The sequence below is a fragment of the Dasypus novemcinctus genome, chromosome 19 (assembly GCF_030445035.2).
Source record: "Dasypus novemcinctus isolate mDasNov1 chromosome 19, mDasNov1.1.hap2, whole genome shotgun sequence".
NCBI lineage: Eukaryota > Metazoa > Chordata > Mammalia > Cingulata > Dasypodidae > Dasypus > Dasypus novemcinctus.
Genome location: NC_080691.1, coordinates 35430154 through 35447251, shown reverse-complemented (window position 1 = coordinate 35447251; position 17098 = coordinate 35430154). Strand labels below are relative to the sequence as shown.

Below are 17098 nucleotides of genomic sequence, written 5' to 3'. Positions count from 1 at the left end.
TCTGTGCAGTTTATTTCACAACAGCCAAAGTGTGGAGGACTGGTTGATCACACATTACAGGCAGAAAGAAAGCAGGCAGTGGGAAGGAATAACCACCATTTCAAAGAAAACTGATGTTGAGAGGACAGAGCCTGGGATCAGTTTGGGCAGGATTATGCAGCCCCCACCCCCAAACCACTTACCTCATTCTCACTGATAACAGTCACACCGAGGACATTAAGAATGGCAATTTCAAGGTGGCTAAATAGAGGGTCGTACACCCAGCAGTGACTTCTGGGAATCTGCAGAAGGGAAGAAGGAGTTGTCTACTTCAATCCAAACATCTGTGCAAGGCAAGGGGAGGGAGAAAGATGAGTCCAAAACTTTACCTGGCACTTTTCCAGGAAGAGTAGCAAAAACGTCAGCTGGTTTCTGGCTATGATGCAGGTGGCAAAGTTCCCAATGCCGTAACACACACACCTCAAATGGCAGGTTCCAGTGACCAGCGTCTCTCCAGGGACAGAGCCAGGGGCCAAATCCGACTCACTTGGCAACGAATCAAGATGTAGGTTTCCCAGGGCTTCTGAAAGCATGTCCACAGGGGCCTTCAGTTGTTCCAGATGCTTCCTAAGACATTTGCTTATGGTTTCTGAAAGAACAGACCCCTGAATGCAGTCAGAAGATATGCTTGGACCCTGTGAAGCAAACTAGCCACCAGAGAAGCACACAGGGAGCTTCCAGGGAAGATGGAGTAGGGAGCTACAGAACACTTTCCCCCTGCGAAAACAGGTAGTAGACAGGGAGAAACTGCCCAAAACAACAGTTCTGGGGCTCTGGAGGCCAGGCAAGCACTGTACAGCACCCAGGAAAAGAGCAGGATGGGAAGATCGCAGTAAAAAAAACTGTACACTTTTGGGTTGTAAAATTTGGAAGAATCATATGCTTTATTAATATATCAATAAAATGGATTTGTTTACAGAACAGAGTAATTGCCACTATCATAAGTGGAAAAAAAGAAACAAAAACCTGAGTGAATGGTTCCACCGCAGTGGCTGCTGGCACTTAGACCCACTCGAGGCAAGCAGCCTTGGGTGCAGCCTGGGGCCGGCAGCTGCCTGTGGAGAGGGACAGGGAGGCATTCCTCTGCGGGGCCTGGTTGAGGACCTCATGTGGCTTCTGATTGGTGAGTCTGGAACACTGGGTCCCAGCTGTGAATCGCCCTTCTAGCCTGCCCAGACAGGGTTCCCTGCAGGCACTTTTTCAACACTGCCCCCGCCAAGTGTGGAATCTGCGGAGGTTGAAAAAACACACTCCCTTCTTAGGGCTGTGTGGAATAGTGTGACGAAGAGCACCACCTGCTGGAAGGCCAGGAAGGAAGGTGGAGTTTGGGCGAGCCAAAAAAAAAAAAAAAGGCTTTTAGGCCTCTTTCCTGCCCCTCTCCCCAGGGTCCTTTGGGCTTGTCTGCACCCTGGCCCTGTTCTGATCAGTTATATACAGGCGACTGTAAAGATCTATGACAGGTTGAACCAACTGTCAAAGAGCCTGAACACAATGCCAATCACCATTAAAACCCTAGGCAAGAGAAGCTGACCATCAGAGAGCAAACTCATCAGGAACATCAGATGCCTAGATGTCTAGACCTTGCAAAAGATTACAAGTCACACCAAGAAACAGGAAGAGATAGCCCAGGCAAAAAACAGAGTCAGAGGACACCCGTGACTGGCTGCTGCCGATAAGGAGGTGTATTGTTACTGTGGGGGAAATGTGAGAGGAGCAGGAGGTGTGGTATATGGGAATCCCTATATTTTCAATTTAACTTTTATGTAATCTGACTTCACTTTATCATCCCAGCAATCAGTTAGCTCAATTTTTTTTTAATATTGATTTTTCATTTATTTCTCTCCTCTTCCCCCTCACCTCCGTTGTCTGCTCTCTGTGTCCATTTGCTGTGTGTTTTTCTGTGTCCCCTACATTCTTGTCAGCAGCACCAGGAATCTGTCTCTCTCTTTGTTGCATTGTCTTGCTGCGTCAGCTCTCCATGTGTGTGGCGCCACTCCTGGGCAGGCTGCACTTTTTTCACGCGGGGTGGCTCTCCTTTGAGGGGTGCACTCCTTGCATGTAGGGTTCCCCTATGTGGGGACACCCCTGCATGGCACGGCACTCCTTGCACGCATCAGCACCGCATGTGGGCCAACTCGCCACATGGGCCAGGAGGCCCTGGGTTTGAACCCTGGACTTCCTTTGTGGTTGGTGGATGCTCTATCAGTTAAGCCAAGTCCGCTTCCCAGTTGGTACAATTTAATTCAGCTCTCTATGGATCAGTAACCTGATACATAACTGAGCTTTGGGGGATTGATATTTATTGACTTGTACTAACTGCCACAAATAAAGCAGGCTTTACCATGAAAAAAAAATAAACCCGCTGATTTAGGATGCAACTTTCTGTATGTTAGGTCTAGCTTATTTACAATATTGTTCAAGTCCTCTCTTTCCCTGTTGATCTTCTGTCTAGTTCTATCTAATGATGTGAGTGGTGTGTTGAAGTCTCCAACGATTATTATAGAGATGTCTGTTTCTCCCTTCAGACTTTGCCTCAGGTATTTAGGTGCATAGATATTTATGACAGTCAATGACTGAAATTATACAAAGTACCTTCTCAGATAATAATGGAATGAAACTGGAAATTAATAAAAGATGAGAAAGGAGAAAATTCACAGATGTGTGAGGCCGAACAACACACTCCTAAACAATCAAGTGGGTCAAAGAAGAAACTGCCAGTTAATTAGCAAATATATGAGATGAACAAAAAAGAAAACAAAACTTATGGTATACAGTGAAGGCACTGCCAAGATGGAAATTCATAGCCCTAAATGTCTATGTTAAAATAGAAGAGCTGAAATCAAAGACCTAACTGCGCACCGGCAAGGACAAGAAAAAGAAAGCAAACTAATCGCAAAGCAAGCAGAAGGAAAGAAATATTAAAAACTAGAACAGAAATAAATGAAATTGAGAACAAAAAACAACAGACCACCAACAAAACCAAAATGAAATTGAGAACAAAAAACAACAGACCACCAACAAAACCAAAAAGTTGGTGTTTTGAAAAGATCACTACAATTGACAAACCCTTAGCTAGACTGACAAAGAAGAGAGAGGAGATGCAAATAAAATCAGAAATGAGAGGGAGGCATTACTCCTAACCCCACAGAAAGAAAAAAGATCACAAGAGGATACTATGACCAACTATATGCCAACAAATTAGACAACCTAAATGGAAGGGACAATTTCCTAGACATGAGCAACCTACACTGACTCTAGACTGAATCCACAGGAGATTCAGTCATCAAAAGCCTCCCAATAAGAAAAGTCCAGGACCAGGCTTCACAAGTAAATCCTACCAATCACTTCAAGAAGAATTAATACCAATCCCACTTAAACTCATGATTTCATAAACCTTACACCTAAAGTGTGAATGATGGAAGAAAAAAAACCAGATAACGGGCCCTCCTCAAAATTAATAACCTTTGTGCTTCAAATGAGTTTGCCAAGAAAATAAAAAGGCAGCCTACTTTATGGGAGAAAATATTTGGGAACTACTTATAAGGGTCTAATTTCCAGCATATAAAGAAATCTTACATCTCAAAAATAAGATCAGCAACCCATTTAAGAATAGGCAGGAGATCTGAATAGACAATTTTCCAAAGAGGAAATACAAATAGCTAAAAGCACATGAAAAGATGCTCAACATCACTAGCTATTAGGGAAATGCAAATCAAAACTACAATGAGATATCCTTTTATACCTACTAGACTGATGCTATTAAAAAAAAAAAAAAAGGAGGAACTGGAACACCCATTTACTGCTGGTGAGAATGGAGAATGGTACAGCCACTATGGAGGACACTTTGGCGGTGCCTCAGGAAGCTAAGTATAGAATTGTCATATGATCCGACAATCCCTCCCCTGGGAATATACCAAGAATTGAAAACAGGGACACGAACAAATACATGCACACTAATGTTAATTGTGGCATTATTCATAACTGCCTAAAGCTGGAAGCAACCCAAGTGTTGGTATACTTTTTTATTTTTTACTTTTTAAGGAGGTACCAGGGATTGAACCTGGGACCTCATACATGGGAAGCAGGCACTCAACTACAGAGCTACACCCATTCCCCAAAGTGTGTATTTTTGATGAGTGTATAAACAAAATATGGTATATACATATGATGGAATATTATTTAACTGTAAGAAGGAAAGAAGTACTGACACATGCAACAACATAGATGAACCTTGAGGACCTTACACTGAGTGAAGTAACCCAGTTACTAAAGGACAAATATTGCATGATCTCATTCATACTGAACTAAGGATATTGAACAGATTCACAGAGGTAGACAGAAAGGGAGCAGAGATTGGTGAGCCAATGCTCAATCTGGCCAGAATCTGTAAGGTCGATGGTTGCATTTTGGCATTGGATGGAGGTGATAGTGGGGCAGCAATGAGTGTGGCTGACAGTGCTGGAATGTGAGTGTGAGTGGGGTTGGGGGAAGGGGCGTTTGGCAGTCCATGGTGTTCAGGGAAGGCCTGGGGGATGGAACAGGTGAATGTGTGGCTCGGAGAACTCTGGGGAGGCCGAGGATCGGATCATGGCTGAGCACACAACAGTGCGAGTTTTCTTTTGGGATCTAGGACAGGGAAGCATCACTGGTGCAGGGTGTTGCGGGGGGGAGGGGATGTGTAGGTAGGGGTGCACCTGGGGCATGCCTCTATGGGATATGAGTGTGTTCATGTCATAGGTGTATTTTCTCAGTGGGTGGAGACCCACATAGTAGCCAACGAAATAGTAAACACCCATCCTGGGGAGTCCTCCTACTTTCTCAAATAAGGTAGCAAAAATCTCTGGAGTATATGGGCAGTGACTGATAAAAGAAATCAGGTCAATATACCAAGACTTTGATACTGATGCTTGTATTTATGAACCTTATTCCTGTAAAATTGAAAATTAGTTGAATAATAACTAAAGCCTAAGAGTTACCTCCCAAAAACCTTGTTACTCAAATATGCCCTCTTTCTAAGCCAAACTCATCCAATAAACTCACTACCATCCCCCTGATGTGGGACATGACACCCTGGGAAGAGCCTCCCTGGCACCGAGGGATTACTACCAACCGCCAGCTAGTGATAGATTTGGAAAAAGACTTTGACCAAAAGGGGGAAACATTAAATACAAAAGAGTTTGTATGGCTGAGAGATTTCAAAGTGAGTCAGGAGATCATTCCAAAGGTTAGGCTTATGCAGGTCTCAGGCAGATTTCACTATCTGCCCTAGTAAAACAAACCCTTGAACAAAAGTGCTCCTGAGGGCTCTAGGTATGTCTGGACACTATAGGCAGGGCAGATCACAGGAAATCAGTACCCCATTGGCAGGCCTTATTTTGTAGTACATGAAAAGCTATTTCCCCAGTGTATGAGTTAGACTCATTTATAATTTCCCTACTCATGATTCTTCTACCCCTTTTATTTGAACCTATAATTTTCATTATACCTATTAAATATATGTCTCAGAGATTTAAATTTTCAGTCTGTTCATATGCTGGTTGAGCCCTGAATCTCATTAGAGTTGTGACCAATACTTACTCTCCAGTTCATTGGACTTGCCTAGGAAAACAAACAATATGATGGTGATGGACAAGTTCCATCCCCCCAAAACAGGAATGAACATAAGGGGGGCGTGTAACCATGGACTAAAGTAGATTTATTATTACTCTAGTTATCACAGTGTGGAACAGCTTGTAACACTGATACAAAGACAGTGTTTACCAAAGGTTCTGAAGGGAGGGGGAGGTAAGAATATGTGGAATACAGGGCATTGGAATTGTTCTGTATAATACTGCAATGATGGATACATGTCATTATACATTTGTCAAAACTTTTAAAATTGTACATCACAAAGTGTAAACCATAATGTAAACTATAGGCTCTTTCAATATTGTTTCATCAACTGGAAACAAATGTATGACACTAATGTAAGATGTTAACAGGGGAAAATGTGGGTGTAGGTAGATTATACTGGAACCCTTTCTCTGTCTCTCTCTATATATATATTTTAAGATTTATTTTATTTATTTCTCCTCACCCCCCCCCTCATTGCTTGCACTTGCTGTGTTTGTTCATCTTCTTTGTTTATTTAGGAGGCACCGGGAACTGAACCTGGGACCTCCAATGTGGAAGGGAGGTGCCTAATCACTTAGGCCACCTCCATTCCCTGCTTTGTTTACATTTTTCTTCTTGTGTCTCTTGGTGCATCAGCTTGCCATGCCTGCCCATCACATCAGCTCGCTGTCTGGCTCATTGTCTTTAGGAGGTACCAGAAACTTCTGTTTCCTGCTTTGCTGTGTCTCTCATTATGTTTTTCTTCTTGTGTCTCTTGTTGCATCTTGGGCCAGCTTGCTGTCTCCTTTAGGAGGTACCAGGAACTGAACCACAGACCTCCTATGTGGTAGGAGGGAGCTCAATTGCTTGAGAAACATCTGCTTCCCCCCCACCAAAATATTTTTTTTTCAGATTTATTTTTATTTATCTCTCCCTACCCCCTCATTGTTTGCACTTGCTGTGTCTGCTTGTCTTCTTTGTTTCTTTAGGAGGCAATGGGAACTCAATCTGGGACCTTCAGTGTGGGAGGGAGGCATCTAATCGCTGAAGCCACTCTGTTCTCTGCTTTTGCTGTGTCTCTCATTATGTTTTTCTTCCTGTGTCTCTTGTTGCAGGAGCCCAATTGCTTCAGCCACATCTGCTTACCCTCACCCCATACTTTTGATATAACTTTTCTGTACTCTAAAACTTCTCTAAAAATAAAATTTATTATTAACAACAACAACAAAATGTTTAGGGTCATGTATCCAGATGGAAAGCTAGAAGATGAAACACTTCTATAACATAGTGAACCCTACTGTAGATGATAAGTGTGCCTAATAGTACAAGTATGACACTCTTCTTCCATTAACTAGAACAAACGCATACCACTATTACAAGATGTCAACAATGGGGTAATATATGGGAAAAATACACCTAAGGCAAACTGTGGACTACAGTTAAGAGTAATATTTTAATATTATTTAATTAGTTGTAACATGGGTACCACACTCATGCTAAGGGTCAATAGTACGGAGGTATTAAGTGGTACAATTTTTTTTTTAAGCAGTGAAAGTGTTATAAAATTGGTTGTGGTGATGAATGCAAAACTCTGTAATTAATTACATACTGAGAGCCATTAATTGTACACTCTGGGTGAAATGTATGGTGTGTGAACAAAACTGCTTAAAAAAAGAAGACACTGGGTAAACTTAAAGAATTCAAAAGCTTGCTAAGCACACAGCTTGGGCAGAACAATCCATTCAACAAATGGTGCTGAAAGAATTGGATATCCATAGCTGAAAGAAGGAAAGAGGACCCCTATCTCATACCTTATCCAAAAATTAACTCAAAATGGATTAAAAAAAACTAAAAATAAAAGCAAGAACCATAAAACTTCTAGAAGAAATTACTGGAAAATATCTTCAAGACCTAGTGGTAGGTGGTGGATTCTTAAAGGAGGTAAGAGGAGGACTGAGTGGACTAGTGATGTTTAATGTATGTAGAAGTTTTAATTAGCTTTACTGTAAAAGTGTGGAAATGTATAGAGTGGATGGTAACACACAAAGTAACAGCTAGTTTATAAATGGGGATGTAACTGAAAATGGTAGTCTAGTTATGTAAATGCCAATTGACAGAATGCTAGAAGATTATCTAGGAACTGGATAGCACAGTAAACCAAGAGGCAGATGAGAATTGCGGTTGATGGTACAGATGCAAGTGTCCTTTGTTAGCTAGAGCAAATGTATATCACTTCTGCAGGGTGCTGGGAATGTGGAGAAGCATGGGAAAAATACAGCTGTAATGACCTATGAACTGTGGTTAGTAGTAATAATATAATATTCTTGCGTCTATGTGCAAGATATACTGTGTTGATACTGAGGCAGTATGAAAAATGTGAGCCAAGTGTACACTATGGACATGGTAACAATCGGATGATATTATTTTATCTGTAGCAAATGACACACCACATTGTGGTGTGCTGATGGAGGGGTGTTATCTGGGAATTCTGCACATGGACATGATTGTTTTATAAGTTTATAACTTCTGTCATAAAAATATATTTTAAAAATAATAATAGGGTGGATTGGGGGAATAACACACCAAAGATAAGATAAGGACTATGATTAGTATTAAGATTTTGACAATATTCTTTCATAATGTGTAACAAATGTCTTATGACAATGCAAGGTGTTGGTGGAGGGCTGATGTATGGGATCCCTGTATGATGTTATGCGTGTTTGCTTTTAAGTTCACAACTTTTACATACTTATAGTAAAAGTATGTATATATACATGTATATGTATGTTCATATATAAATGATATAAAGATAATAACAATAGGATTGGTTGGGGGAAAATACTTTGTTTACTAGTAATATTTTGACAATGCTATTTAATCATTAAAAAGGTTTAACAACAATGCAAGTCATTGGTGGTAGGGTGAGTCCTGTATGATGCTATATATGTTTGTTTTGTAAGTTCACAACTATTATTATATACTTATTGTTTATGTATGTTATGTATGAGTGATATATTTCAATAAGTTTTTTAAAAGATTTTTTTAAAAAGCTTGCTAAGAAAAATAACAGAACTTATGGGAATGAAAGGCACAATAGAAGAGACTAAAAATACACTAGAGGCATACAACAGTAGATTTGAACAGGCAGAAGAAAGGATCAGTGTACGAGAAGATAGATAAAATGAACTCGAACAGACAGAAGAGATGAAGAATGGAAAAAATTGAGCAGGCTCTCAGGGAAGTGAATAATAGCACAAAGCATGCAAACGTGTGTCATGGGTGTCCCAAAAGAAGAGAAGGGAAAAGGAGCTGAAAGAATATCTGAGGAAATACTATCCAATAACTTCCCAACTCTTTCTTATGAAAGATTTAAATATACATGTCCAAGAAAGGCAGTGTACTCCAAACAGAATAAATCCTAACAGACTACTGCAAGACACATACTAATCAGAATGCCAGATGCCAAAGATAAAGCATCCCAAAAGTGGCAAGAGAAAAGTGATTCATCGTATACAAGAGATGCTCAATAGGACTAAGTGTGCCGATTTTCTCATCAGATACCATGGAGGTGAGATGGCAGTGGTATGCTATATTTAAGGTACTGAAAAAGAAAAAACGCCAGTCAAGATTTCTTTATCCTGCAAAACTGTCTGTGATGGTTAGGTTCATGTGTGAACAGGGCCAGATAATAGTCCCCAGTTGTTTGATCAAGCAAACACTGGCCTAATTATTACTGTGAGGACATTTCTGGACTTATATCATCAGTAAGGTGATTACACCTCATAGCTGATTATTATCTCTACTATAATGGAGGAGACTGCGTTCAGCAATGAGAAATGTCTCATCCAAAGACTTTAAAAAGAGAAGTGATGATTTCAGCAGTAAGAAGAGAGAACTTCCACCTCTACTTCAGCCAGCCAGCCTCTCTTGGGGAATTCATCAAAAACCTTCATCAGAGTTTGCAGCTTGCAGCTAACCCTGCTACGGAACTGGGCATTGTGCACTCCCACAGTTATGTAAGTCAATTTTATAAAATCTAACAATATTTACAGGTATCTCCTATTGATTCTGTTTCCCTAGAGACTCCTGACAAAAACATTGTCCAAAAATGAGGGACAGCTTAAAATACTCACAGATAAATAGAAGCCAAGAAAGTTTGTTGACAAGAGATCTACCCTACAAAAAATATTACAGGGGGGAAGCAGATGTGGCTCAACAGATAGAGCATCCACCTACCGTATAGGAGGTTCAAGTTTGTGTGAGCTGGCCCATGCAGGGATGTGTGCTGGCCCACACAGGGATGCCCCCGCGTAAGGGTGTCCCCCACGAAAGGAGGAGCCCCTGTGCAAGGAGAGCTGCCTTGCACGAAACCGCAGCCCACCCAGGAGTGGTGCCACACACACGGAGAATTGATGCAGCAAGATGACGCAACAAAAAGAGACACAGATACCCGGTGCTGCCTGATTAGAATACAAGCGGACACAGAAGAACACACAGCGAATGGACACAAAGAGCAGACAGTGGGGGAGGGGGAGAAATAAATAAATTAATCTTTAAAAAAATACTAAAGGTTCAAAAACAGAATAAAAAAGTACTAAAGGGAGCTCAGCAGGCTGAAAGGAAAAGACAGGGGAGATGGGATAGGCTTGGAGGAGAATATAGAAATGAAGATTATCAGTAAGAGTAACTAAAAAGGTAAAAAAAGAAACAAAAATAAGATGGCATATAAAAGCTAAAAGTACTGCCTTTAGAGTAATAACATTGAATATTACTGGATTAAAACTCCCCAATCAAAGGATATGGATTGGCAGAATGGATGAAAAAAATGAGCCATCCATATGCTGTCTATAAGAGACTCATCTTAGACCCAAGGACACAAATAGATTGAAAGTAAAAGGTTAGAAAAAGATATTCCATGCAAACAGTAATAAAAAAACAGAGCTGGGTAGCCATACTAATATAAGACAAAATAGACTTTAAATGTAAAACAGTTTTAAGAGACAAAGAAGGACCCTATATATTTATAAAAGTACAAACCACCAAGAAGACATAACAACGATAAATATTTATGCACTTAGCCAGGGTGTTCCAAAATACATGAGGCAAACAGCGGCAAAAATGAAGGGAGAAATAGACATCTCTACAATAATAGTTGGAGACTTCCATACACCATTCTCATCAAAAGACAGAACATCTAGACAAAAGTATCAATAAGGAAACAGAGAACCTGAATAATATGATAAATGAACTAGACCTAACAGACATGTACAGAACACTGCATCCCAAAACAGCAGGACATACATTCTTCTCAAGTGCGCATGGATCATTCTCCAGGATAGACCACACATCTGGTCATAAAACAGGTCAATACATTTAAAAAGACTGAAATTATACAAAACACTTTCTGACCATAATGGAATGAGGCTGGAAATCAGTAACAGGAGGAGAATAGGAAAATTCACTAATATATGGAGGTTAAACAATACATTCTTAAACAATAAATATCTCTAGACAAATGAAAATGAGAACACAACATATCAAAACTTATGGGCTGCAGCAAAGGCAGTGCTGAGAGGGAAATTTATTAAAAAAAAAAAAGCAAAAATCACCCTTTGCTGCTCTGTCCTTTCCTCCCTGGGTCTGTGGGCCTTTTTTTTTTTTTTTTCTAAAGCGGTTTTATTGAGATGTATTCACATACCATACAATCCATCTGTGGTGTACAATCAGTGGTGTTTGGTATAACCATAGAGTTATACATTCATCACCACCATCAATTTTACAACATTTTCATTACTACAAAAAGAAAAACTCCACACCCCTTAGCAGTCACCTCTTAATCCCTCTATCCTTCCCAAGCCCTACATACTCACTAATCTGTCTCTATAGATTTATTTATAAAGAATATTAAAATTTTACTGTTAACTCTAGACCACAGTCTACCTTAGGTATATTTTTCCTCATACACCCCCCTATTATTAACGCCTTGTAATAGTGACATACACTTGTTATCGCTCATGAAAGAATGTCCTTGTATTTGTCCTTTTCACCATGGACATCATCCACCACAGGGCTCAGTATGTTTTACAGTCCCATGTTTTATCCTCTAGCTTTCCTTCTAGTAACAGGCATGACCTAAAACTTCCCCTTACAACTTCATTCACACACATATTTCAACACTGTTAATTATACTCAGAGTATTATGTTACCCTCATCTCTATCCATTTCCAAATCTTTGCAGCCAACCTTAATAGAAATTCTGCACAAATCAAACATCAACTCCCTATTGTCTACCCCCATTCTATCTCCTAGTAACCTATGTTCTAGAGTCTAATTTTTATGAGTTTGCTTATTATACTTAGTTCATATTAGTGCAATCACACAATATTTGTCAATAAAACTGCTTAAAAAAAAAAAAGAAAAAAAAGGGAAGCCTGCAGATCCAGGGAGGAAGGGGCAGAAGAGGGATGGCTCCCACTCCCAGCAGGAAGAGCTGATGGCCTCACTCCCAAGCTCGCCCGGGACATGGAGCCACACCCACCAACACCTGGCAGCGTGTCCTGGCCCTTGACTCCCATGACCTACACCCGAGAGAATTTTTTAGGCAAAAAAACCCCAAATAACCAAACCAACAAAAACCGTTATATTCATGGGCAATTTCTAACTAAAACACTCATGTGAACACATCCTAATTTAATAGGAGGTACCTGGTAAACTCAGACCATGTTCTGAACTAGCTTTTTTTTCCTTTTAATCAATCTTGACAAAGAAGGGAAGAGCACAGCTCTCAAGAACACATTGTAAAAATAAAATAAAAAATAAAAGAAACACACACTATAAATGGCTGGGAATAGAAAGACTTTAGTAAGTCCAAAGAAGACGTGGGTTGTGATTTTCAAGAGCCTAAGGAAACATCCTCTGTTCAAATCTTCTCATATAGAAGTGAGTTCTCCTGTCCCTCCTTTTTTATTATATTAGTATTGAATTTAGTTCAACAAATCTGTGCAAGAAACAAAAAAGCAAAAAGTCACACTTTCCAACAGTAAGATACTGGTTTCCACCTATCAAATTAGCAGAGATATTTTTAAATAAGACTCTAGGCTAGAAAAGCTTGCATGAAAAACTGGTTCTTTAGTTTTGCTGGTAGGAGAACAAGGTAAAAAGCTTTTTGAAGACCAACTTGCCACCCCTCCATGGCAGCCAGGACTGGATTTGTTCTTTTCACTGCTAATGGATGCCAAGTCAGCTACTTCCTTTGATGCAATGATTCCACTTCTGGGAACAGATCCTAAGGAAGTTATTCTAAATTTTGGAAAACCTTGACAAATAAAGGTGCTCACTGCAGAGTTATGGATAATAACCAAAAAGCAATTAAAAAAAAGGACACAAGCTAAATGTCCCTCAATACAAAGGACAGCAAAGGGCATGATCATTCCATGCACTGACATTAGCCGGCATTATGTTTAGGAAGAGATAATCTCATGGAGGAAAAGTCTACACTGTGGTGTTGAGGGAAAAGAGCAGGATAAACAGAAATGTCAATAGCAAGCATTTATGGCCTTCTGTATAGCTGAGGAGCACTGTCGTAGCACTTAACTAAATCAGCTCATTAATTCACAAAACTGCACTATGGGCTATGTACATCATCCTCCCCATTTCACAGATAAAGAAACTTGAGTGTGCGAGTTAGTTAAATGCCAAAAGGGGGGAGTCAGAATTATACCCCAGGATGCTCACTGCCCGGTGAAGCCAACAGTCCCCACGTGAGGACAGGATTCCCTTCTTAGCCCACATTCGGGCCGCCTCCCAGCCTCCCACTCGTGCATCAGGTGGTACTCACCTAGTGCTGAACTCCAGAAATCAGAGATTAGCAGGTCATTCCTGTTGAGAAAAAAAATGGCATGGTCAATGCCCATTCTTTCCAGGGCTGCCCTCCCTCCCAGTGATCCTCCTGCCCACAAACAAAGTGCCGGCGGGAGGACGGTACCCTCAGATGCAGGACCCACCCTTCTGGAGGGACAGGATGAGGAGGACACAGGGTAAACACGCCCAGGGCCAGAGCGCGTGCTGCCGGCCCTCAGTGGGCATGAGGGAAGAGTTCCTGGAGGAGGCCCAATTCCCAAGGACGGGTCTAGACAGTGACTTCCATGGGGGCTGGGGCTGGGTTTGTTCTGTTCACTGCGATGTCCTTGGTCCATTGAACTGGGGTGGCACAGGGGTGGCTCAATAAGCAGTTGGTAAGTTCACAGATTTAGCCTTTTTAAGCTTTAGCTCTTCATTTCTAAAACAGGGATAAGAATCATACCTGCTGTGGAGGATTACAAGGGGATTAACTATTAGCACGAGAAGGCTCAAGAAACAGCTTTCATTATCAGTAATTCTAAAGTGAAGGTAGGCAGAGACAAAAGAAGGTGTCTGGGCTATTATTCAAGTCAGCTGGTTTCCACTAACCCAGAGCAAAACAAAATCAACAATGAATGAAAATGAACTGGTTTTGAACCCACAAGCCATAGCCAGGGACAGGGTTCAGGGGACTCAGAGAGGATGAGAGAGAATTGAGGGGAAGAGGACGTGGCTCAACTGATAGAGCATCTGTCTACCATACAGAGGGTTCAGGGTTCGATCCCCAGGGCCTCCTGACCCGTGTGGTTAGCTGGCCCACGTGCAGTGCTGTGGCATGCAAGGAGTGCCATGCCACGCAGGGGTGTCCCCACATAGGGGTGTCCCCACATAGGGGTGCCCCATGTGCAATGAGTATGCCCCACAAGAAGAGGTACCCCACATGAAAAAAGCACAGCCCGCCCAGGAGAGGCGCTATACACACGGAGAGCTGATGCAGCAAGATGACAAAACAAAAAAGAGACACAGTTTCCCAGGGCCGCCAGATAATGCAAGTAGACGCAGAAGAACACACAGTGAATGGAGGAGAGCAGACAATGGGGAGGGGAGAAGGGGAGAGAAATAAAAAAGAATTGAAAAAGTCTGCCCAGAACCTATTCACAAAGAGGAAAGGAGAGCTCTAATATATGCAGGAAGGCTTGGGAAATCCTTATGTGCATGCACTTGAGAATGGAAGCTAACTGCTGGGCCCCCTACTTAAAACAGTGGTTTGGCTCTTTCCTCCTGTCATGTGAATTCTGTGCCTCAGGAAAAGCTTTATTCAGCATCTCCTACCCAAAATTTTCACCTAATCTCTACTTGAAAGCACAGCAAGTAGAAATGTTAAGGCTTATGCTGTCTCTTTTAAATGGCCAAATGCTCTAATGATTAAGAGTCAATAGTCATTCACACCTGAGTGAGAGTTGGACCAAATGTGTGAATGCCTGGGAAGGTGCTAAGCAAGAGACACAAAGGCTCCTATGTACCTGGATGGGTGGGGCTGTACCCTTGCACTCACGTGGAGAGAATCAAGATTACAGGTGAAAGGATCTTTATCTTTAAAAAGGTCTGGGTTTATACACAGCTCCATAGGTAGGTCCCTACAAACTAGCCCTTCTTCTCTGAGTCTACTTCCCCATCTGTAAAAGAGGATCAGACAGGAAAATACCTACTGTAAACTGGTTCAACAACTTTGGAAATCTGTTGTGCCTTATTTCTAAAGTTGAACATTCACCTGCCCTATGAACCCACAATTCCATTCCTAGGTACACACGCTACAGAAATGTGTACATATGTTCATGAAAGACAGGCCCAAGAATGTTCACAGTAGCACTACCCAAATATCCACTAACTAGAATGCACAAACATGTTGTGGTATATTTATACAATGAAATAGCAGTGAAAATAAGCAGTCTATGACTACAGGTGACTACATGGACGTAGCTCCCAAGGACAATGTTGAGTGAAAGAAGCCCTACCATGTGCTTCCATTTATAAAGTTAAAACAGAAAAACAGACAAAATTCATCTCCAGTGGTAGAGGTCAGACTAAGGGTTATCGTGGAGGGTGATGACTAGAAGAGGTCCCAAGGGAAGCTTCTGGGGGCCGTTAATGTTCTGCTTCTTAGCTTGAGTCTATGACATGGGTCATGGTTTGTAAGGATTCCCCCGAGCGACACGATTATGCACTGTGCACTTTCTTGTATTTGTGGGGTTTTTTGTTTTTTTTTTTTAAAGGAGATTTGGAAGGCTCCCTCCTGTGAGTGGGATTAGAGATTTTGCAAAATTAATGGGCCCCAGTTGGTTAGGATGAGGGCAGGGACAATGTACAGAGAGAAGCAGGGAGCTCCAGGTGAATACTGAAGAAATCAAGGCAGAGTAACAATGTCCAAGGATCTGTAAAGAGTCTTAGTGTTCCCTAACCCCCCAGACACGCTCATTTTCACCGACACCTCCAGAGATCCTCAAAAAGGTCACTGCTGCTTTTTTCTCAGGTTCTTCCAGCTGGTCGGCAACATTTCTATTCACTGGTAACTTTGGGGTCATCACTGCCTCTTGACCCTAAATCTCCCCCTCTGGGGGGAGGAGAAGTACATGATATGAGTCTAACTCCCCACCCCCCTTGTGATTGTCTTTCAGATGTTGATATGAAGATGCCCTAACAAAAGCTGTTATTTATTGAATCTTTAAAAGGCTGAAAATAAAGGTAGTAATATCAAATAGCAGGTACCACTTATTGAGTGCTTCCTGCGTTAGGCAATGTTTTATGTGCTTTCTGAGATACATACCAAGGGGTGGGGGTGGTAGGGATAATCGTACAGGATAATGGAGAGTTTGAAGCACAGGTGTTTGGAGTCACAAAGACTTGGTTTGAAATCTGGTTCCACACCTTACCTGTGGCTCTTTAAGACTCAATTCCCTACTTCCTAGTGCGGCTGCGATGCTCAAACTTTATGATAAAGTGTGTAGAAAACTTAATTTAGTGTCAGCACATAGCAGCTGCTCAATACACTGGTGATGGCAACGGTGTTCTTGGTACTTCCCTCCTGTTAATACCAATTATTGATATATTTATAGCTAACAAAATAAATATAGCGCTTACGAGGTGCCAGGCGTTGCTCTAAGTAGTTTACACTTACTAATTCACTGACTCCTCAAAATGAGCCTACGTAGATACTATTTTTATCCCCATTTCACGAATGAAAAAACAGAGAAACTACCTTACTCGCCCAAGATCAGGCATCTGTAACTGCAAAAACAGGAATACCGGCCTTTATTCGTGGTATTTGGAAACCATGATCCAAATCTGTACTGAGCTGGTTACGTCCGATAAAACTTCACAATAAACCCTTTTAGTGTCGCAATTACTCCCAGTTTGCAGATGGGGAAAATGAGGTGCAGAGAAGTCTTCCCAGACGTCAGAACTCGCACTTACTCGGCCTCCCGGATGCGACCAAGCACTACCTCGCGGTCCGCTTCGGGCTCCGCCGCCGGGTCCCCGGCTGCTACCTCCCTCCGCCGCCGGCGCCTTTTCCGTGGAGCCGCAGCCTGCCAGGGTTCCAGCGCCGCTGCCGCCGCCGCCATTGGCCTCC

The 17098-nt window shown here is 41.7% G+C and overlaps 1 protein-coding gene across 1 annotated transcript in view; it reads right to left on the bottom strand.

Moving 5' to 3' along the window:
• Positions 1-17098, bottom strand: part of SRRD (SRR1 domain containing) — a 25769-nt gene extending 8671 nt beyond the window's left edge. The window contains exons 1-4 of the mRNA XM_004479080.5: positions 16942-17098; positions 13469-13509; positions 369-628; positions 183-281 (exon numbers count right to left, since the gene is read on the bottom strand). Coding sequence (XP_004479137.2) covers positions 183-281; positions 369-628; positions 13469-13509; positions 16942-17090 — 549 coding nt within the window. The 5' untranslated portion in view covers positions 17091-17098. The remainder of the gene's footprint in view (positions 1-182; positions 282-368; positions 629-13468; positions 13510-16941) is intronic.